The sequence below is a fragment of the Aotus nancymaae genome, unplaced genomic scaffold, assembly GCF_030222135.1.
Source record: "Aotus nancymaae isolate 86718 unplaced genomic scaffold, 86718_ANA_hifiasm-v0.15.2.pri h1tg000028l, whole genome shotgun sequence".
Taxonomy (NCBI): Eukaryota; Metazoa; Chordata; class Mammalia; order Primates; family Aotidae; genus Aotus; species Aotus nancymaae.
Window position 1 is genome coordinate 39,786,086 of NW_026988441.1, and position 22,905 is coordinate 39,808,990.

Sequence of the window (22,905 nt, forward strand, 5' to 3'; positions counted from 1 at the left end):
TATGCACACATCTTGGTGCATGCTGACTGTACGTCCGATAGAGTGGTTTCCAGCCTTCTAACCCACATGCCACGGCCATGCTCCCTCACCAGAGTGTCTGCTCACTTGCAATTTCCTCTTATGTCTGCCACCCTCCCAGGTGATGCTAAGTTCAGGCCCAGCCATTCCGACAAGTGAGCTTGCATGCCGGGAACACATGGCTTGGTGGGGACTCCCGTCACCCTCCCAGGTCACGTCACCGACCACCAGTCTGTGAATGAGCTTTTTCTGAGCCAGTGACCTCCCTTTCACTCCCTCACCTCTGTCACACCTTCATCCTCAGACAGGTACCCATGGGGCACAAAGAAACCATCGTCCTCATCTTCATCCTCTCCCACGTCATCATCATCATCCTCAAAAGGAGAACAGAAGAGTTCATCAGATAGAAAAGTAGATCGTGTGTCTTATTAAAAACATAAAATAGGCCGGGTGCGGTGGCTCAAGCCTGTAATCCCAGCACTTTGGGAGGCCGAGGCAGGTGGATCACGAGGTCAAGAGATCGAGACCATCCTGGTCAACATGGTGAAACCCCGTCTCTACTAATACAAAAAATTAGCTGGGCATGGTGGCGTGTGCCTGTAATCCCAGCTACTCAGGAGGCTGAGGCAGGAGAATTGCCTGAACCCAGGAGGCGGAGGTTGCGGTGAGCCGAGATCGCGCCATTGCACTCTAGCCTGGGTAACAAGAGCGAAACTCCGTCTCAAAAAAAAAAAAAAACAAAACATAAAATAGGGCCAGGCACGGTGGCTCATGCCTGTAATCTCAGCACTTTGGGAGGCAGAGGCGGGTGGATCACGAGGTCAAGAGATCGAGACCATCCTGGTCAACATGGTGAAACCCCGTCTCTACTAAAAATACAAAAAAATAGCTGGGCATGGTGGCACATGGCTGTAATCCCAGCTACTCAGGAGGCTGAGGCAGGAGAATTGCCTGAACCCAGGAGGCGGAGGTTGCGGTGAGCCGAGATCGCGCCATTGCACTCCAGCCTGGGTAACAAGAGCAAAACTCCGTCTAAAAAAAAAATTAAGAAATAAATAAATAAAAATAAAAATAAAAACCATAAAATAGGCCAGGCACGGTGGCTCACGCTTCTAATCTCAGCACTTTGGGAGGCCAAGGTAGGTGGATCACTTGAGCTCAGGGGTTCAACACCAGCTTCGCCAACATGGTGAAACTCCATCTCTACTAAAAATACAAATTTTAGTTGGGAACCTGTAATCCCAGCTCCTAGAGAGGCTGGGGCAGGAGAATCACTTGAACCCGGAAGGCAGAGGTTGCAGTGAACTAAGATCGCGCCACTGCACTCCAGCCTGGGTGATATAGCAAGACTCTGTCTTAAACAAAAAAATGTAAAGCTGTGAACATCTGTTTGGCATGGCCTTCTGACAGACACTGTGAACAATCAGCAGAAAGCCACCAAGTCACAGCAGCTGGGCTATCAGGTGGAAATGGTGAGTTAACAGGCTGGCAGGAGGTGAGATGGAGCTGCAGGGCCATGGTACAGATGCGATCGGGATCCTACCCAGGGCAGCCATGCAGGTGAGTGTCGCCAGGTGAGATTTCTCGAGCGAAGCTGGAAGTGTGGATGTTAAGGGAGATTTGGGTTTCAGACCACACAGCAGGCCAAACAAAAGCTGTCCGTGAGTAAACACAGCTGGGGTGTGTCCTTACCCCTTCACTGTGGGACAGGGACTCCCCGGGCTCCTCTTCTTCCCACTCCTCATCGCTGTCCACTTCATAGTCAAGGAGCTTCTGAGAAAAGAAACACACGGGACTCACGACTGCCTTAGGGGCTGGAGGGAAGGGGCACAGAGAGGAGGTTCAGGGACGGAGGCCAGCTCGGGCCTGCTCACCGTGTCCTGGGCCCAGGGGTCTCGGGCACGGATGAGCACTGTCTTCTTGTTCCAGGTCCCCCAGTAGGCTGGCCGGTGGTTCTCGCAGAACTGCAGGAGCTTCATCCTGCCGAACTTCTTCCTCTCGGGAACACCGTCGCCCTTCCCAGGCTCCACGATCACAACATCACTAAGAAGGAAAACTCTGGGCTCAGGATCGTGCTGCCCTAGATTCACTCCCACACCTCCCAGGGACCTCCCAGTGAAGGTGGCCTGACAATTCTAGAAAGTTGGGAGATCGTAAAAACCAGCACTACCTGTCCCCAGAGAAAGCCCAGGAATGTGGACTCAAGGGACAGAGGGAGGAGGGTGCAGCCTGCAGGAGGAGGGAGGAAGGCTGCCCAGGTTCAGCCCCAGAGCATTTTTAGCAAGGGGAGTTCAATGGAGCCGGGAAATGTGCAAGAGCAGGGGGTGTCCTTCACTGGAGCCCAGCAGGGAAATAAGATTCCTCCAGGAGGGGCTGGGGAGACAGCAAGAGGAAAACTTCAGGGGCTCACAGGAAGGCCAGGTGGAGAGACGCCTGAGCCAGCAGAAGGCGAGCAGCAGAAGGCCCCAGAGCTCCTGCCTTGGGGACCCCGGGGTTTGGGCAGCTGCCCTCCAGCATCACTAGTGGGCGAAGGCCAACCTCCTTGGGCTCTGACCTGTTGAAAATGTCTGCATTCTGGGTGGAAACCTGGGTGGGTCCGGACCTCAGAGGCTGCCGGCCCTTGAGGTCTTTCAAGAAGGATAATTCGCCATTCTGCTGCTGAAGGAGCTGGTCGAGCTGACTGCAGAGGTCTGGGTCGAAAGCAGTTCGACACTGAGGGGCCAGGACCATGTGCTCTTTAATTTCAAAGGGGGCAAACTTTCCACAGGAGCCAGCAAGGGTCTGAAATAAAGAAGAGACCCAGTGGGGTCTTCAAGCAATGTGAGAAAGGAGGCACCATGGACACACACAGCAGGGTGCTGGCGGGATTCACCCAGGCTAAGGGCAAAGCACAGACTCAAAAGCCCAGGGGCTACGTAGGTCCACAGAGCCGAGTTTCCAGAGCTACAGGATGGAGGTCAGATTGGGAGTCTCAAGGGACGGGATGTGGAGACAGACTACAAGGGAGCTGTTTTGGGTGATGGAAATAGTGTGTATCTTCATTATGGTTAGCTGGCCCTGTAATTTGTCAATATGAAAGTCCTGAAAAGGATGTGTTTTATTGCATGTAAATTATATCTCAACAAACCTTGCTTAAAAAAAAAAAAAAAAAGGCCAGCACAGTAGCTCAGGTCTATAATCCCAGCACTCTGGGAGGCCAAAGACAGTGGATCACCTAAGGTCAGGAGTTCACGACCAGCCTGGACAACATGGTGAAACCCTGTCTCTACAAAAAATAAAAAAATTAGCAAGGGGTGGTGGCGGGAACCTGTAGTCCCACTAATAGGGAGGCTGAGGCAGAAGAATCACTTGAACCCAGGAGGTGGAGGGTGCACTGAGCTGACATTGTGCCACTGCAACCCAGCCTGGGCGACAGAGTGAGACTCCATCTCAAAAGAAAAAAAAATAATTTAGAGACAGGGTCTTACCGTGTCACCCAGGCTGGTCTCCAACTGCTCTTTTTTTGAGATGGAATCTCGCTTTATCACACAGCCTAGAGTGCACTGGTGCGATCTTGGCTCACTGCAACCCGCTCCTCCTGGATTCAAGGGATTCTCCTGCCTCAGTCTCATGAGTAGCTGGGATTATAGGTGCCCACCACCACGCTCAGCTAATTTCTGTATTTTTACTAGAGACAAGATTTCACCATGTGGGCCAGCCTGGTCTTGAACTCCTGACTTCAGGTGATCCACTTGCCTTGGCCTCCCCAAGTACTGGGATTGCAGTCGTGAGCCACTGCACAAGGCCAAAAGGAGAAATTTCTGTATAACAAAAGACTATGTAAACAAAGAGGTAGTAGACTGAGACGAAATATCAGAAGATTAAATACCAGACTGTAAAAAAAACTCTTATTACAGATCATGCCAAAAGAAAACGTCAATTCTGTAAAAAAAAAAAAAAAAAAGGTAAAAAATAGAAATTGGCAAGTCATAGAACTAAAATGGGAAACCAACACAAAAAAATACTTAACTACACCAAGAGTCAAGTAAAAATAGAAAGTAAAACAAGAATATCAGTTTTTTTTTAATCCATCAGGCTGGCAAAGTTAAAATTCATTCCATCCATTAATATCACAGAATCAGGAAGAGACATTTTCAGGCATTGCCAGGAATGTACATCTGAGTTTTTCCCGTCTGGTGGGCACTCTGGCCATGGCTAATGATGTTTCAGCAATGTGCTGTTCTGTCCTAGAGGCGAACTCATGCTTAGTAGGCTGTCCCGGAGGAAGGTATGTGTGCAGAGAAGCATACACAGGAACCCCTACTGTGCCACTGAGGGTCAGAGAAGCTGAGATAGCGGCAGGCTCTGTGGCTCACGCCTGTAAGCCTAGCACAGTGGGTGGCCAAGGTGAGAGAACTGCTGAGGCCAGGAGGTTGAGACCAGCCCTGGCAACACAGTTAGACCCCATCTCTACTACTAATAAAATTGGGAGGCTGAGGTGAGCACATCACCTCACGCCAGGAGTTCGAGATCAGCCTGGTCAATATGGTGAAACCCTGTGTCTACTAAAAATAAAAAAAATTAGTGAGACATGGTGGCGGGTGCCTGTAATCCTAGCTACTCAGAAGGCCAAGGCAGGAGAATTGCTCAAACCCAGGAGATGGAGATTGCAGTGAGCTAAGATCGAGTCACGGCATTCCAACCTGGGTGACAGAGCAAGATTCCATCTTAAAAAAGTAAACAAATGGGCTGGGCGCAGTGGCTCACGCCTGTAATCCCAGCACTTTGGGAGGCCGAGGCAGGTGGATCACGAGGTCAAGAGATCGAGACCATCCTGGTCAACATGGTGAAACCCCGTCTCTACTAAAAATACAAAAAATTAGCTGGGCATGGTGGCACGTGCCTGTAATCCCAGCTACTCAGGAGGCTGAGGCAGAACAATTGCCTGAACCCAGGAGGCGGAGGTTGCAGTGAGCCTCGATCGTGCCATTGCACTCCAGCCTGGGTAACAAGAGCAAAACTCCGTCTCAAAAAAAAATAAAAATAAAAATAAAAATAAACAAATGAATAAATAAAATTTTTAAAAAAAGAGAGAGAGAAAAACCATGGTACCATTGCATTATTAAGTACTATGCAACAGTGAAAATAAACGACATGGTCGGGCACGGTGGCTCACGCCTGTAATCCCAACACTTTGGGAGGCAGAGGCAGGCAAATCATCTGTGGTTGGGAGTTCGAGACCAGCCTGATCAACATGGGGAAACCCTGTCTCTACTAAAAAGACAAAATTAGCTGGGTGTGGTGGCACATGCCTGTAATTGCAGCTACCCGGGAGGCCGAGGCAGGAGAACCACTTCAAACTGGGAGGTAGAGGTTGTGGTAAGCTGAGATCATGCCACTGCACTCCAGCCTGGGCAGTAAGAGCAAAACTCCGTCTCAAAAAAACAAAAAACAGTGCTCGCTTCAGCAGCACATATACTAAAATTGGAACAATACAGAGAAGATTACCATGGCCCCTGCACAAGGATGACACAAAAATTCATGAAGCGGTCCATATTTTTAAAAAAATAAAATAAAATAAGGCCGGGCACGGTGGCTCACACCTATAATCTCAGCACTTTGGGAGGCCGAGGCAGGTGGATCACGAGGTCAAGACATTGAGACCATCCTGGTTAACAAGGTAAAACCCCGTATCTACTAAAAAATACAAAATTAGCTGGGCATGGTGGCATGCGCCTGTAGTCCCAGCTACTCGGGAGGCTGAGGCAGGATAATTGCTTGAACCCAGGAGGCGGAGGTTGCAGTGAGCTGAGATCGCGCCATTGCACTCCAGCCTGGGTAACAAGAGCGAAACTCCGTCTCAAAAAAATAAAAATAAAAATAAAAATAAAATAAATAAATAAAATATAATAAAATAAAATAAAAAAGAAATGACGTGGGTCTGTGTTTGTCACTACGGAATGTGTAGATACAACAATGTCATGTTGTGCACCTTCGTGATATGCAATTGTTGTGAAATATTTTGAGATACAAATAAAAGGAGAGGCCAGGAGCAGGGGCTCACGCCTGTAATCCAAGCACTTTGAGAGGCCAAGGCTAGGAGAAGCTTTTGAGGCCAGAAGGTCAAGACCAGTCTGGGCAACATAGCAAAATCCCGTCTGTACAAAAAATTTTAAAAATTAGGCCGGGTGCAGTGGCTCACGCCCGTAATCCCAGCACTTTGGGAGGCTGAGGTGGGTGGATCACTTGAGGTCAGGAGTTTGAGACCAGACTGGCCAACATAGTAAAACCCTGTCCTTCTAAAAATACAAAAATTAGCTGGGTGTGGTGCTGTGCACCTCTAATTCCAGCTACTCAGGAGGCTGAGGCAGGAGATTGACCTGAACCCAGGAGACAGAGGTAGCAGGGAGCCAAGACTGCACCACTGCATTCCAGCTTGGGCGACAGAGTGAGACTCTGTCTCAAAAAAAAAAAAAAAATTAGCCAGGTGTGGTGGCATATGCCTGCAGTCCCAGCTACTCGGAAGGCTGAGGTGGGAGGATCACCTGAGCCTGAGAGGTCAAGACTGTAGTGAGCTGTGACTGTGACACTGCACTCCAGCCTAAGTGACAGTGTGTGACCCAGTCTCAAAAATAAATAAATAAATAAAAGGGCAGATAGATACATTAAAAAGAATGAAATACATCTAAATATGGCAACATGACACATACCCAAGACAGCTAAGTATACATGTGTATGAACAGACAGTGAGTGGAGCAGGGAAAGGCACTGAAGGCCCGCTAACATTGGAGATGGGCTCCCTCTGGGTAAAAGGGAAAGAGGGCTGCAGTTTCCATACACAGATGGTGGCTCAGAAGGTCTGAGCTGTCAGGTGACCAACACCAGGCAGGGAAAGTAAATCTTTGTGAATTCTACTGTTGTTTTGCAGCTAAGCTTGCCCCTCAAGCCTAAGTTTCCCAAGGGTAAAAACATGGCTAACTTCTCTTAACGCCTAACACAAAATTACTCATGAAGCAGCCTCTGAAAACAGCACTTTTTAATCAGACATGCCACTTTTTACCTTTTTGGGTCAAAGCGAAGACAAAATATTGAGCCTTAAGAGTTTACCAGAAACAGAACTTCCCTGGCTCACCGGAGGCTCCGTGCCTCATAATCAGAGAAGCTGGCTGGTGACAGACCCTTTCACTTTCAGAGAGGAAAAGAGCTGAAACTCGAAAGCAAAGGCAGCTGGCTGCTCACCTTGGGGGCCTGTGGAGTCTTTGGTTTCTGGAAGAACCTGGTGATTTCGGCTTTCTCCGCTTTAATACGCTGTGATGAAAGAGAAGGCGATCAGAAAGAAGGGAGGAAGAGAGACGGTGCGCGCTTCAAAACATGCAAATGTACCTCCAGCACCAATACTCAAGCATGTTAACTCGAAGGCTCTACTGTGATTTTTTTAGCTCTCAAAACCCACGGACCCACAACCACGCCAGCCAATCTCAAAATGTCTGAGTTGCCCTTGCGGAAGTGCCAGAGTATGGGGCCAGTAGGCATGCGACAGGCCAGCACTGGGAAGAAGCAAAAGGATGCATCTAGACAGATTCGTCCCTCCTGTGGGCGCCGTTTGGTTTCCTCAAACCAAGAGGACATTAGGCGACGGCTGTGGCTAGAATTCCACCTTGTGCATCTGCTTCTTCAATGGGCTGGGATGGGGAAGTTCTGAAGGAAACACGCTACCTTCTCCTCTTCTCTTAACCGTTTCTCTTCTTCCTTTTTCCTTTTCTCCTCAAGTTTAGCCCTGTGAGACAGTAAATGACATTTCAGCCGACTCTTTGCTATGGTTCTGGAAGGGACCACAGCACGCAACTATTAGTATATGGCAAGTATTTAATTTTACAGTAACGGATATGTTATTTTCACGTTACTATAAAACTATTACGTAGGCCTTCGCAATAAAAATGGAAAATAGACAATAAAATTCTTCCTGTGACTAGAATATATATATATATAAAAGACTTAGCCGATGCATAATTACCACAAGCAAAACCCACATTCCTGCGATGCAAATGCCTCAGTTCGTTGGGAACTGGAAAGACAGTCACAGGCAGAGACAAGGGGCCCAGGGTGAGTGGACATGGGGGAGCACAAAAGAGCAGGGAGCTGCTTTCCACCACTCCCACGTCAGGGCTGCACGTGCAGCTCACACAGGAGAAACAGGAAGGAATTGATGGGAGCCCCAATCTGCCTGTGAAACGCCAAAGGCCTATCACAGCAGCCAGAACTGGAATCCAACAGCAGGGAGGTAGGCCCAGCATGGCTGAGGGCACTCACTCCAGGGCTTCCTGCCTCTCCTTGCGCCGCTCCTCCTTGAGCCGCTGCTTCTCCGCCTTCTCCTTCTCATCCTTCTCCCGTTTCTCCCGCCTCTCCTTTTCCTTCAGCTCCTTCTCTTCCTCCTTCTTCTTCTTGGCCTCTTCCTTGGCCCGCTTGGCCTCCTCTTTCAGCTTCTCCTTTTCTTCTCTTTCTGCACGTAACTTGAGCTGTTTGCCCAGGCGCTCCTGATCCTAAAAGACAGTGTGGCAGGTGACAGGTGGTCTTCTTGCCAGCCCCCAGGAGGGAGCTCAAGACAGTGTCAAGTGCCCCTCTCTCCAGCTCCCAGGAGGAAGCTCTGATCAGAGCATGGAGGACAGCTGGGCCTACATGAGAGGGACAGAATTTGGGGACCAAGGCCAGGTGCAGTGGCACATGCCTGTAATTCCAGCACTTTGGGAGGTCAAGGTGGGTAGATCACCCGAGGTCAGGAGTTCGAGACCAGCCTGGTCAACATGGTGACACCCCGTCTCTACTAAAAATACAAAAATTAGCCAGGCATGGTAGAGGGTGCCTGTACTCCCAGCTACTCAGGAGGTTGAGGCAGGAGAATCACTTGAACCCAGGAGACCTAGGGTGCAGTGAGCTGAGATCACACCATTGCACTCCAGCCTGGGCAACCAAGTGAGACTCAGTTAAAAAAAAATAATAATAATTCAGAGACCAGCTCCAGGAAGAGCCTCCAATCAACAACCTTACACAGAAGTAATTTTATTTTTTTTGAGATGAAGTCCACTCTGTTGCCCAGGCTGGAGTACAGTGGTGCAGTCACAGCTTGCTGCAGCTTCAACCTCCCAGGCTCAAGCAATCCTCTTGCCTCAGCCTCCTGAGTAGCAGGGAATAATGCACATGCCACTATACACAGGCATTTTTATATTTTTCCTAGAGATGGAGTTTTGCTGTGTTGCTCAGACTGGTCTTGCACATCTCGCCTCAAACAATCCCTCTGCCTCAGCCTCCCAAAGTGTTGGGATTATAGGCATGAGCCATAGCACCCGGCCACAGAAGCGATTTTCATCATCCATTATGCTTCCCTCCATCATGAGAAAAATGTTAATAATTAGCCCTGTGTCCCGGTACTTGTGGGCAATTCAATGTAAGATTCATTTAAAACACAATCTGGCCGGCGCAGTGGAGCTCACTCCTATAATCCCAACACTTTGGGGGGCTGAGGCAGACAGACTGCTTGAGGCCAGGAGTTTGAAAACAGCCTGGACAACCAGGTAAAACCCCATCTCTACTAAAAATACAAAAAATTTAGCCAGATGTGGTGACGTACACCTATAGTTCCAGCTACTCAGGAGGCTGAGGCACAAGAATCACTGGAACGCGGAAGGCAGTTCAAGATCACGCCATGGCATTCCAGCCTGGGCAACAGAGCGAGACTCTGCCTAAAAACAAACAAAAAAACTCCAAAAACATTTACTAATTTGGAGATGGGGTCTCGTTCTAGTGCCAAGGCTGGAGTGCAGCAGCACTATCTTGGCTCACTGAAACCTCCGTCCTGGGCTCAAAGCAATCTTCTGGCTGGGTGTAGTGGTTCACGCCTGTAATCCCAGCACTCTGGGAGGCTGAGGCGGGTAAATCACAAGGTCAGGAGCTCAAGACCAACTGGCAAATATGGTAAAACCCCATCTCTACTAAAAATACAAAAAAATTAGCTGGCCGTGGTGCTGTGCGCCTGTAGTCTCAGCTGCTCGGGAGGCTGAGGCAGGAGAATTGCTTGAATTCGGGAAGCAGAGGTTGCAGTAAGCCCAGATGTGCCACCGTACCCCAAACTGGGAAACAGAGCAAGACTCCATCTCAAAAAACAAACAAACAAACAAACAAACAAAAAATCAATCTTCCTGCCTTAGCCGCTTGAGTAGCTGGGACTACAGGCACCTATCACCACATCTGGCTAATTTTTGAAGAGACAGAGTCTCACCATGTTGCCGAGGCTGATCTTGAACTCCTGCGCTCAAGTAATCTGCCCACCTCAGCCTCCCAAAGTGCTAGGAATATAGGCATGAGCCATCACAACCAACCCAGATTTTTTGCTGTCTTTTCTGTTTTGAGACAGAGTCTCGCTCTGTCACCTGGCAGGAGTGCAATGGCGCCACCTTGCTCACTGCAACCTAGAACTCCCTAGTTCAAGTGATTCTCCTGCCTCAGCCTCCTGAGTAGCTGAGACTACAGGTGCACGCCAGCACGCCCAGCTAATTTTCGTATTTTTAGTAGAGACAGGGTTTTCCCACACTGGTCAGGCTGGTCTTGAACTCCTGACCTCTTCTTGATCTGCCCGCCTTGGCCTCCCAAAGTGCTGGGATTACAGGCGTGAGCCACCACACCTGGCCTCAAATTCTTTAAGGGAGTAATACTTCATTGCTAAGTTCCTCATTCCAAAGACTTGGTAGTGCCCTGGGACACTGAATCATTATGTGATCTGAAGTGTAATGTTAAACACGCCTAGCTGGGCGTGGTGGCTCACGCCTGTAATCCTGGCACTTTGGGAGATCAAGGCAGGCGGATCACTTGAGGTCAGGAGTTCGAGACCAACTTGGCCAACACGGTGAAACCCTGTCTCTACTGAAAATACAAAAATTAGTCAGGAATGGTGGCGTGTGCCTGTAATCCCAGCTACTCGGGAGGCTGAGGCAGAAGAATCGCTTGAACCTGGGCGGCGGAGGTTGCAGTGAGTCGAGATCTTGCCACTACACTCCAGCCTGGGCAACGGAGGGAAGACTCCATCTCAAAAAAACAAAACAAAATGATCACCTGACCGGCTCCACAGGTGCTCAATCCCAACACAGCATGAGGACCATCTCTCATCCAATACGGGCTTCCCACGTCTGGAGCCCGACAGCTCAGCTTTCAGTTTGGGTTAAAAATATCTGCCTTTGTCTCTAAGGAAATGCTCTAAATGTGTCCCAGTACATCTCTGGTAGCCTTAAGAAAAGCCAGGGAGACACAGTCTGAAAGATGTCGATTTTAATTTCTTGCCAGCGTCCTGTGTGACTGCATCTGACATACAACACAGATGACAAAGGTGACTGTCTGGACTGAACAAGGACACTGTCAACATAGCTGTGGGTGGAGCAGAATCTCCCGCCCTGTTCCTAAGCAGGAAATAGAAGGCTTCTAGAAACTGCAGGTCAATCAGATTTCTTCAGCCACACTTGGGTATTTTCTCCTCCAACGTGTGCGGGACTCGGAGGTGCCAATGAGCTTCAAAAGAGTTCGCGTTCTGGCCGGGGGTGGTGGCTCACGCCTGTAATCTCAGCACTTTGGGGAGGCTGAGGTGGGCAGATCACTTCAGGTTGGGAGTTCAAGACCAGTCTGACCAAAATGAAGAAACCCCGTCACTACTGAAAAATAAAATTAGCCAGGCATGGTGGCGCATGCCTGTGATCCCAGTTACACTGGAGGCTGAGGCAGGAGAATTGCTTGAAACCGGGAGGCGGAGGTTCTGGTGAGCCAAGATTGCGCCACTGCACTGCAGCCTGGGCAACAAGAGTGAAACTCTGTTCAAAAAAAAAAAAAAAGAGTTCTCCTTCCAAAGAGTGAGAATAACTGTAAAAATAAAAATCAGCCTGGGTGTGGTGGCTCGCGCCTATAATCCCAGCACTTTGGGAGGCCAAGGTGGGTGGACCACCTGAAGTCAAGGGTTCAAGACCAGCCTGGCCAATATGGTGAAACCCTGTCACAAAAAAAAAAAAAAAAAAAAAAAATTAGCCAGGTGTGGTGGTGCACACCTGTAATCCCAGCTACTTGGGAGGCGAAGGCAGGAAAATTGCATGAACCCTGGAGGTGGAGGCTGCAATAAGCCAAGATTGCGCTACTGTACTCCAGCCTGGGCAACAGGCTGGAGACTCTATCTCAAAAACAGTAATAATATAAAAATCAACCCCAAATCTGACCCACAAAAATAGAGTGTGGCTGTCAGGAAGCTCAAGAAACGCCCAGTGAACACAGAGCTGATGGTCACCAAGCCCCTCCTGTGAGCTGGCAGTATAGGCAATGCCCAGAGGCCTTCCCTGCAGTTTTCGTTTGTTTTGGTATAACATGATGCTCAACTTCTCTAATCTTTAAGCAGTAAGTAAAAAGGCCTCTGGTGATGCTCCCCACAGAATAAGAAACTCAGCAGGGAGTTCCTAAAGGATAATCAGCCATCAAGTGTAGGGGCTATTAAGATGTTACAGCACTTAGGAAGAAGTGAACTTAAATCCCTATGAAAGAGTTGGGACTGCAGGGAAAGGGACTGAGGTTTCTGGAAGGTAATTTTAAGCTACAGTGAGATGAGGAACCATTAAGAGAGTGGTAGTACTACTGATAAAAGCTTAGAAAAGGCCACACACAAAATCTTAGGACCCAGCAAAGCAAAAACTGACACAATCCATGCACCATCAAGCCTAGGTAAATAAAATGAAGCAAGAATCAAAATGATGATCAGAGAAGGCTGGGGAAAAGTAAAAACGGGACCAAAGGAACTGCAAAGGGCTTTGCTTACTATTTAACGCAAAAAGCACAGCAGGTTAATTTTCTATTTCAGGGAAAATGTCTTACTCTTTGCAGTCTGAGCTTGTTCTTCTCTGTAGAACCTTTGACGAATTTCTTAGTTATCTGAAATGAAAGACATTTATCTTTAAACACCAGTTATTTCAATCGCTTCAAGAAAAAGAGAAACTTTTGGCTGGGCACGGTGGCTCAAGCCTGTAATCCCAGCACTTTGGGAGGCCGAGGCGGGTGGATCACGAGGTCAAGAGATTGAGACCATCCTGGTCAACATGGTGAAACCCCGTCTCTACTAATACAAAAAAATTAGCTGGGCATGGTGGCGCGTGCCTGTAATCCCAGCTACTCAGAAGGCTGAGGCAGGAGAATTGCCTGAACCCAGGAGGCGGAGGTTGCGGTGAGCCGAGATCGCGCCATTGCACTCCAGCCTGGGTAACAAGAGCGAAACTCCATCTCAAAAAAAAAAAAAAAAAAGAGAAACTTTTCCAGGTGATCAGTTTTTCCACCAACAGAACCAAAATGTCATGGTACAGTCATAAACTCCAATGAGTGTGCACACATGTGTATCTGGGATTAGATAACGAGGGAGACTGTGGAGGCAGATAAAGAAATGAGTGAAGCAGGCCATGCACAAGAAAAACAAGGCAAGCTCAGAAATAAAAGCAACAGACAAGGCTGGGTGCGGTGGCTCATGCATGCAATCTTAGCACTTTAGGAGGCTGAGTCAGGCAGATCACCTGAGGTCAGGAGTTTGAGACCAGACTGGCCAACATGGCAAAACCCCGTCTCTACTAAAAATACAAATAATTGGGCGTGGTGGCGGGCTACTCAGGAGGCTGAGGCAGAAGAATTGCCTGAACATGGAGGAGGAGGCTGCAGTGAGCCGAGAGGCGCCACTGCACTCCAGCCTGGGCTACGTAGCCAGACTGTCTTAAAATAAATAAATAAATAGATACTAAATTAATCAAGTAAAACATGTCTCCAGGCTGGTTTCCTGTGAACCACTAATTTACATTGTCTAACCCCACTCTGCTTTTTATATTTTTTTATTTTTAATTCTTGTTTTTGAGATGGAGTCTCGTTCCCGTTGCACAGGCTGGAGTGCAGTAGCACAATCTCGGCTCACTGCAACCTCCACCTCCCGAGTTCAAGTGCTTCTCCTTCCACACCCTCCAGAGTAGCTGGGATTACAGGCACGAGCCACATGCCTGGCTACGTTTTGTATTTTTAGCAGAGATGGGGTTTCGCCATGTTGGCCAGGCTGGTCTCGAACTCCTGACCTCAGGTGATCCACCTGCCTTGGCCTCCCAAAGTGCTAGGATTACAGGCGTGAGCCACCGCGCCCGGCCAACTCTGCTTTTTAGAACGTGGAGTGAAAGCTTAAGACAAAAGGGAAACTTGCTGGGGTTGTCTAGGACCTCTATATTCTAGGGCACAATATTCTCTATCATCTATCTTCACACTGAGCTTGGGCTACTAGGAATTACCAACAGGACCCACGGTGTGCCTCACCATCCACCTAAATGGTCCTGGGACGGAAGAAGAACAGGGAGTCTGGACTTTGGCCTAAGCCATCTCCCACCGTGGCAGGGAATACCAAACTATTACAGTGAAGAACAATGGAAAAGAGGCTTAAGGCTGGGAAGAAATAGTTCTCCGGGTTCACTGCAGACTTAAAGTGTGAGGCTGAAGTTGAATTGAGAAAGCAAAGTCCCAGCCAGGTGTGGTGGCTCACGCCTGTAATCCCAGCACTTTGGGAGGCAGAGGTGGGTGGATCACAAGGTCAGGAGATGGAGACCATCCTTGCTAATAGGGTGAAGCCCCGTCTTTACTAAAAATACAAAAAATTAGCTGGGTGTGGTGGCATGTGCCTGTAATCCCAGCTGCTCGGGAAGCTGAGGCAGGAGAATCACTTGAACCCGGGAGGTAGAGGTTGCAGTGAGTCAAGATTGAGCCACTGCACTCCAGCCTGGGTGCCTGGGCAACACAGCAAGAGCAAGACTCCATCTCAAAGGGTAAAAAAAAAAAAGAAAAACCAAAAGCCCATTTTCCTGGCAATGGTCTGACAGGTCAACAAAATTATTTAACAGTGATTTCTTTATCTGGGAAAGCTGAACGCCTGACTAGGACCTCTCACAGAATAAAAGCTTTAGATGAGTGAACTCTAAAAGACAGCCTTTCCACTGGGGTCCCACTGAGTCCTTTCTGGACTAGACCTTTCTTTAGGGAAGGGCCGAGCCGTTGTGAGAAGGCTGCCCGTGTTGGCGGAAGCTCCTTCACCACTGAGATGGGGCCAGGGTGCTTAGTCTTTACTGAGAATGTGGCAACAGAAATGCTAGCCAGAGGCAGCCTCACCAAATGCTGCAGAAAAAGCATGTGTCTCTCCAGCATTCACTCTAGCTGCCAAGGCTGTGTGCCTCACCCCGACTCTGAGGGATTTAGCTGCAGAATGTGGGAGCCGCCACAGCTCCATGGGGCTGCATATGGAATGTGGTCTCGGGGCAGTGGGGAACTCATTTCTGTGGTCCTGCCCGCACTTGAAGCTCAGCTGCAGAATCTCCTGCCTCTTACAATGCCCGCCTCCTCTGCTGTGAGTCCAGGAATAATAGACTTGATGTGACTGGCAGGAGGCTGCTCAGTAATACCCAACAACACAACAGAGAAATCACTGCTTAATTTACAACTGGTATCTGTTTTGCTTTACCAAAACCTCAGATGAACCTTGAGGTCTGACAGAACTTTATCTTCTTAAAATTTGACGCAAGTGTTTCTAGATCTCACTCTTAAAATTCTATGTAAGGCTACCATACTCTACCCAGCTGGAGCCCAGCCAAACAGCACCCTTAATTGCCAAAAACGTGATCCAGGATCCCAGAAGGAAGCTGAAACACAGAAAGCGACGACCCCAAGGAGTTGAGACAGAGCTCAGAATGTATGAGCATGAAAATTCCTACACCTTTTCCCCGATAATCCTCTCAGAGCCTATGGACTCTGATTTTATACTAAAGGGTATCCAATTTCTAAGTCCAGAGCAGATAAGTGGCTAAAACCTAACAGCAGGGGAGCAAAGGCAGGGGGTAAAAGATAAAACCTCCAATTGGCCCAAGCACATGAGAGAGTACAAGCTGGGAAAATAAGAACGCACACATTGCCTTGAGCTAGCAAAAGCTCATTTTCCTAACAGCCCAAAGCCACTTGTAGAAGGAAGCTGCAAGCAGCAATCACTTTGTGAAAGCCAAGCATAGAAACAGGAGTATCTACTAAGACAGATCTGTACCCTGCAGCACACCCACACCATGGGATATCACAGAGCAGTTAAAAAGGGCTCGATTTTCCCATCCCAGTATAAAAAACATTGAAGACACCCTGAGTAACAAAGCCAGATATTTACAGTGTATGTCGGACAGAAAGAAACAAAACCATACTGGGTATTTCCTAGGGATCTGTCTGGATAGCAGGACACAGAAAAATACAAGATGATGATATGATCATTGCAACCTCCTGGGAGAACAAAGGGCTGCAAGCTTTCCATTCTTTCTTTCCTTTTTTTTGAGACAGAGTGTCTGGTTGTTGCCTAGGTTGGAGTGTAGGGGTACAATCATGACTCACTGCAACGTCTGCCTCCTTGGCTCAAGTGATCCTCCCACCTCAGCCTCCTGAGGAGCTGAGACTACAGGTGTGCACCACCATGCCCAGCTAATTTTTATACTTTTAATAGAGATGGGGTTTCACCTTGTTGGTCAGGCTGGTCTCCAACTACTAGGCTCAAGTGATCCTCCCACCTTGGCTTCCCAAAGCACTGGGATTACAGGCATGAGACAGTGCACCTGGACCATTATTTCTTTTAAACATGGACAATTTATTACAAATGTAATTTCAAGTATATGAAAAGAAGTTCCAGCAATCTGGGCACAGAGGCAAGCCAAAGATTCCAGTAACAAACACAACTGCACCAACATGATCATTTGTAGACTAATCATCTCCATCACTAACAGAAGAGGCTAAATTACAAGTCTGATTGCAAACAAACTTCAGAAAAGGTTCTTTCCCACATGGTAGAAAACGCTAATACTATAAAGGAACTCTTCAGCTATTCAAAGGACTCTGGTAGTATCTAAAGAGAGGTCTTTCTAAATCACTGTTTTTCCAAAGTGAGAGATTCTCCAGATCCTACAGTACTAAAATGACAACAAAAACCGAAACAAACAAAAACCTGCTCTGAAGCTCCCTGTGAAGGGACAGCTGGATCTGTATCAGAACAAACTCCCATTTTTATTTTAAAAAAGAAAAAATATAGAAGGCAAGCCAGGTAACAAAGTACAGTGGCAATAAATGCCCGGGAGCTCTCAATGCAGATTTCACTGCACCAACTTAAGGAAGAACAGACCCCAGAGACAACCACACAGATCACATGGCGACGTGAAACAATCTGCAAGCTTCCCACCAGCTCCCCCTGCAATCTGGAAAGAGGGGCTGGTGGGGAGGGAAAGTGTGAAAACAACGTATTCCCCAGAGTAACAGGGGTTGTGGGCGTGGGGGACTGAGGGGGTGCAGACCTCATGGCACGGAAAGGTGTTAAGAGTTAGGCACCAACTAGGAAGCAGACCAACCCAGACATGCAGGACTCCTCAAAGGCACGGAGAGGAAGTAGGGATTGGAGGTGGAGCCTCTCCCAGCTGGGATCTCAGGGATCCCTGCCATCAGAGCAGAGCAAGGGGAGGCCTCCTCATCATCCCTTCACTTCACATAGCTTCAGTGAATGACAGGCCCCCGGGGATGGTTGTGGCCGATTTCTGCCATAGGCTCTGGGCCAGCCTAAAGCCTTCACCACTTGTCAATTATTTGAAAAGTTGGGCTAATACTGCCTTCTAGTGCATTCCAAAACCTCCAGCCTGTGTTCAGAACAAGATCTAGCATCCTAAATGCAGGGTTTCCTAAATATCGCACACTGGGTTCATGTGCTCAGTTGTGTTAGAAAGTGGGCAGGACTGTTTCACCACGGTGCCCAACGAGGAGACTTCCCACCTTGCAGACTGAGCTATGGAAGATAGAGCAAAATTAATAGAAACATGTGCTTATATCCTGCTCTTGCTAAATGGCTGCCAACACATCACAGGACAACATTCTGCAAAGCGGCAGCAGCCTGGAAGAAATTCAAGTGATTGAATGGACATGACAGGATGGCCAAAGTGGAGATACTTCAACACTGATTTTGGGAGACTGAGTGGTGGCTTAGGTAGAGGTTGAAATGTGTAAATCCCAGTCTGGCACATTTAGCAACTTAGAAGAGGGTACTAGGCTTAGCACCTAAGTGATAAAATAATCTGCTTACCTATATAACAAACCTGCACGTATAAAAAAAGGTAGGGGGCCGGGTGCAGTGGCTCACACCTGGAATCCCGGCACTTTGAGAGGCCAAAGTGGGCGGATCACCTGAGGTCAGGAGTTCAAGACCAGCCTAACCAACATGGAGAAACCCCGTCTCTAGTAAAATATACAAAATTAGCCGGCGTGGTGGTGCATTCCTGTAGTCCCAGCTACTCAGGAGACTGAGACAGGAGAATCACTTGAACCCAGGAGGTGGAGGTTGTGGTGAGCCAAGACAGCGCCATTGCACTCCAGCCTGGGCAGCAAGAACGAAACTCCGTCTTAAAAAGAAAAAAAAAGTAGACGCCCAGGTGCAGTGGCTAACACCTGTAATCCCAGCATTTTGGGAGGCCAAGGCAAGCAGATCACTTGAGGTTAGAAGTTTCAGACCAGCCTAGCCAACATGGTGAAACCCATCTCTACTGAAAAAATACAAAAATTAGCTGGGTGTGGTGGTGGGAGCCTGGAATCCCAACTACTCGGGAGGGTGAGGCAGGAGAATCGCTTGAGCCCAAGAGGTAGAGGTTGCAGTGAGCCGAGATCACGCCACTGCACTCCAGCCTGACCAACAGTGAGACCACATCTCAAAAAAAAAAAATAAAAAAAAGAAGAAGAAAAGATTTGCTTCATTTTTATCAACATTTCATGAACCTAAAGTGGGAGCCATTTTTTCTTTTTTGCCTCTTCTCAGGTGAAAAACAAGAAATAGAGTCATTCAGAAAAATAAATGGTCCCAGCGAAGCACAGTGGCTCATACCTGTAATTCCAGCACTTTGGGAGGCCGAAGCAGGTGGATCACCTGAGGTCAGGAGTTTGAGACCAGCTTGGCCATCATGGGGAAACCTAATTTTTACTGAAAATATGAAAATTAGCCGGGTATAATAGCAGGCGCCTCTAATCCTAGCTACTTGGGAGGCTGAGGCAGGAGAATTGCTTGAACCCGGGAGGTGGGGGTTGCAGTGGGCTATTACTATTCCACTGCACTCCAGCTCCAGCCTGGGAGATAGAACAAGACGTCATCTAAAAGAAATAAAGAAAGACAAATGGTTCCTTAGAGTTCAAAATTCCAAAAGCAAACTAGGTTGGTGGTTTATGGTCCAGGTGGTCTACTCATACCTGCTTACAGGTAGAGATTAAATGATCCATTTCAGGATCTACTCTCATATAAATACCCAACACAACAAACAGAAGTGCTACAAAACCAAAAACACAAAAAAGCACTGTTTCTTCTGGTTCTACATACTTAAGATAAAAAGTAAAAATTTTAAACAAAAAAAGACATTGCTAAACATACCATGGTACTCATGACTGATTTTATCAGTTTGGTCCATAAGACCCTAAGGACACCATCATGCTAATCAAAAACCAATGACAGAGACAGACCAAGCAAAAGTCACCCTTATGGGTTCCTTAAAAATTGTTCCAGACAGGGTATCACTCTGTCACCCAGGCTGGAGTGCAGTGGTATGATCACAGCTCATGTAACCTCCAACTCCTGACCTCAAGTGATCCTCCTGCCTCAGTTTCCCCAGGTAGCTGGGACTACAGGCATGTGCCACCACGCCCAAATAATTTTAAAAAAAGTTTTTGCAGGGCTGGGCGCAGTGGCTCATGCCTGTAATTCCAGCACTTTGGGAGGCCAAGACAAGCAAATGACTTGAGGTCAGGAATTCAAGACCAGCCTGGTCAAGATGGTGAAACCCTGTCTCTACTAACAATACAAAAATTAGCCAGGTATGGTGGCATGCACCTGCAATCCCAGTTATTAGGGAGGCTGAGGCAGAAGAATCACTTGAACCTGGGAGGTGGAGGTTGCAGTGAGCCGAGATCACTCCACTGCACTCCAGCCTGGGTGAGAGACTCTGTCTCAAAAAAATAAAAATTATTTTGTAGAGACAGTGTCTATGTTAACCAGGTTGGTTTTGAAGTGATCTTCAAGCGATCTTCCCACCTCAGCCTCCCGGAAGTGCTGGGATGACAGGTGTGAGCCACCATGCCCAGCCCCAGGTGAGGCTGTTTGTAAGATGGGTGGCTGTGCTGACAGGGGCTGACCCTAAAGAAGTCCCCATGTCATGTTTCCTGCCATCTCACTGCTACTTCAGTGCTCAGTGCCTCCGTACCCCCGAGGTCTCTACAGTTCTGTGCTTGGACAGGAGGGGCACAGAGGAAGCTGGACGTGGAGTCTGAAGTGAGGGCTCAGATCCTAATTCCCTGAAACAGCTAAGCTATCACCGATTAGGTGTGAACAACGGAGGCTAAACAGCAGGGTGTTATCCATACAAGACAGCAGGTACTGTTGATGAATCAAGTCCCAGGTGCATCACTACGAACGCACAACTGAACACTCTGAGTTTTGATACCGGGAAGAACTTCGTGTCAAGTGGTCACAAGACCTAGCCCATAGCCCTGTTCACTCTGCCACAAACCATCTGGGTGATCCAGTGGGGACTGACAGCGCTCTGAGATCTGTGAACACTGATGTGTGGGGACTCCGTGGGAGATACTCACTCTGTGGACGGGTGTGGAGGTGGGGAAGGGACTCGTGCTGCTATGCTGCTTTGGGGGAGCAGGCGGCCCCTCGGGCGAGCTGGTGGAAGATGGAGAGCTCAGGGAAGAATGGCTGAGTACAGAGTCTTCTTCGAGGCAAGATTCCAGCACCTCGCTCTCAGGGGTCATGCTCTTGCCTTGGGGTGCTGCCAGAGGACACTTAGTTTGGGGGGGTCTCACAGCCAAGATGTCCTGCAGCACCACCATGGGCACCTTCCCTCTGAACAGGATGCCCCCAGCTTCATTCCAATCGTCCTGCTCCTTTCTGGAGCACATTCTCGGGCCACTCATCAGCTCCGGGCAGCTCTGTGGCGAACATTCCTGGGAGTCAACTCTCCTCCCCATGCCTCCAGAGCCAACACCCTCCTCCACTGTTTTGCAAGGAATGTCTGAAAGGGTCTCTCCAGGAAATGCCAACTTGTCATTCTGAATGGCCTTAGGCAACCCCTGCTGATCCCCAGCTTCTTCTCTGTCGCCATTTACTGCCTCTCTGGAGGGAGAGGCTTCAGAATTTAGTTTATTGTGCTCCACAAGACTGTCAGGCAGCTCATTCGAGTCCTCTGTCAAATCAATGATAACTGTGCTCTGGCCAATACTAGTTTCAATCCTATTTCTTAAAAAGTTATCTAATGGACCCTTCCCGTTGACAAGTTTTGGTCTCAAGTCTATGTCAGAACCCACATGACAGTCATTTTCCAAGGTGTCCAGAGAGGTCTCGGTCTCAAAATCGGGGCTTCTACTTTGCACAGAAGCACCCCGATTGTTGGACACGTCATCGGCTTTCTCCTTTGGGACAAGATTCAGCGGCTTAAACGGCAGACGGGCTGAAACAAAGACAGAAAGCCATCTTTAGAGAATGTTGAGAGTTATAACCACTCATGAGCTTCAAAATTATTTACTTGTTGGGACATGGTAGGGATAATTTCAAAGTTTGAAAAGGGGCTATCTGGAGCCAGGCACAGTGACTCACACCTATAATCTCAGCACTTTGGGAGGCTAAGTCAGGAGAATTGCTTGAGCCTAGTATGGTAGAGTAGAGGTTGCAGTGAGCTATGATGGTGCAACCACACTGAAGCCTCGGCAAAAGAGTGAGACTGTTTCAAAAAAAAAAAAAAAAAAAAAAGCAGGATAAACAAAGAATGAGATAAGCTGTAAAAATAAAAATCAGGCCAGGCACGGTGGCTCACACCTGTAATCCCAGCACTCTGGGAGGCCAAGATGGATGGATTATCTCAGTTGAGAAGTTCAAGACCAGCCTGGCCAACATGGTGAAACCCCGCCTCTACTAAAAATGCAAAAATTTGCCAGGTTTGGTGTTGCACACCTGTAACCCCAGCTGCGCGGGGGGCTGAGGCAGGAGAATTGCTCCAACCCAAGAGGCAGAGGTTGCAGTGAGCCAATATCGCGACACTTGGGTGAGACTCCGTCTAGAATAAAAAAAGGTAGGGTAAGAGGGACTATGTCTTCATTCTATACTTTTCTAACAACCTAATTTTACTTATTTAATTTTTTTTTTTTGAGACAGTTTTGCTCTTGCCGCCCAGGTTAGAGTACAATGGTGCGATCTCGGCTCACTGCAACCTCCACCTGCTGGGTTCAAGTGATTTTCCTGGCCTCAGCCTCCTGAGTAGCTGGGATTACAGGCACACACCACTATGCCTGACTAACTTTTGTATTTTTGGTAGAAACGAGGTTTCTACTGTTGACCAGGCTGGTCTTGAACTCCTGACCTCAGGTGATCTACCTGCCTTCACCTCCTAAAGTGCTGGCATTACAGGCATGAGCCACCATGCCCGGCCTCAACATCCTAATTTTAAAAAACCAAAATCCTGACAAGCCTTTTAGCAGAGCCACTGCCAGAATTTCAAGAGACATTTTTTGATTTGAGATCCAGTTCATATTCCAAATTTATTTATAATGGGTGAAAATCTCGATGATAACTGCATCTGGTTCTAAAGTAGAAAATACACAGACACATTTGTGGACAGGGTTTTGTCTTTTTTTTTTCTGGCCTCAGCAGCCAAGGCTGTTAGGCTTTTGTCATTAATCCAACTATTCTCCCAGGGCCTGCCAGACTTTGGGCTGGTTAGGACAGAGAAGAGGAAACACTCTGGGGAATGAGGAATTCAGATGAGTGAACTTCTCAAGGAACCT

General features: G+C 48.2%; 1 protein-coding gene and 1 non-coding gene across 4 annotated transcripts in view; one reads left to right on the forward strand and one right to left on the reverse strand.

The window, feature by feature from the left end:
• The window catches only part of CHAF1A (chromatin assembly factor 1 subunit A), a 40,789-nt gene that overhangs the window by 13,398 nt on the left and 4,486 nt on the right, over nt 1-22,905 (reverse strand). For 2 of the 3 annotated variants that reach the window (XM_064382064.1, XM_064382063.1), the window contains exons 3-11: nt 20,713-21,575; nt 12,889-12,945; nt 8,308-8,537; nt 7,714-7,774; nt 7,237-7,305; nt 2,573-2,799; nt 1,893-2,061; nt 1,711-1,791; nt 300-392 (exon numbers count right to left, since the gene is read on the reverse strand). In XM_064382064.1, coding sequence (XP_064238134.1) covers nt 300-392; nt 1,711-1,791; nt 1,893-2,061; nt 2,573-2,799; nt 7,237-7,305; nt 7,714-7,774; nt 8,308-8,537; nt 12,889-12,945; nt 20,713-21,575 — 1,850 coding nt within the window. The remainder of the gene's footprint in view (nt 1-299; nt 393-1,710; nt 1,792-1,892; nt 2,062-2,572; nt 2,800-7,236; nt 7,306-7,713; nt 7,775-8,307; nt 8,538-12,888; nt 12,946-20,712; nt 21,576-22,905) is intronic. The other variant, XM_064382065.1, reaches the window with a different exon arrangement.
• On the forward strand, nt 5,452-5,558 carry LOC135276918 (U6 spliceosomal RNA). Its single transcript, XR_010344467.1, has one exon. It is a non-coding gene; the product is annotated as a U6 spliceosomal RNA (small nuclear RNA).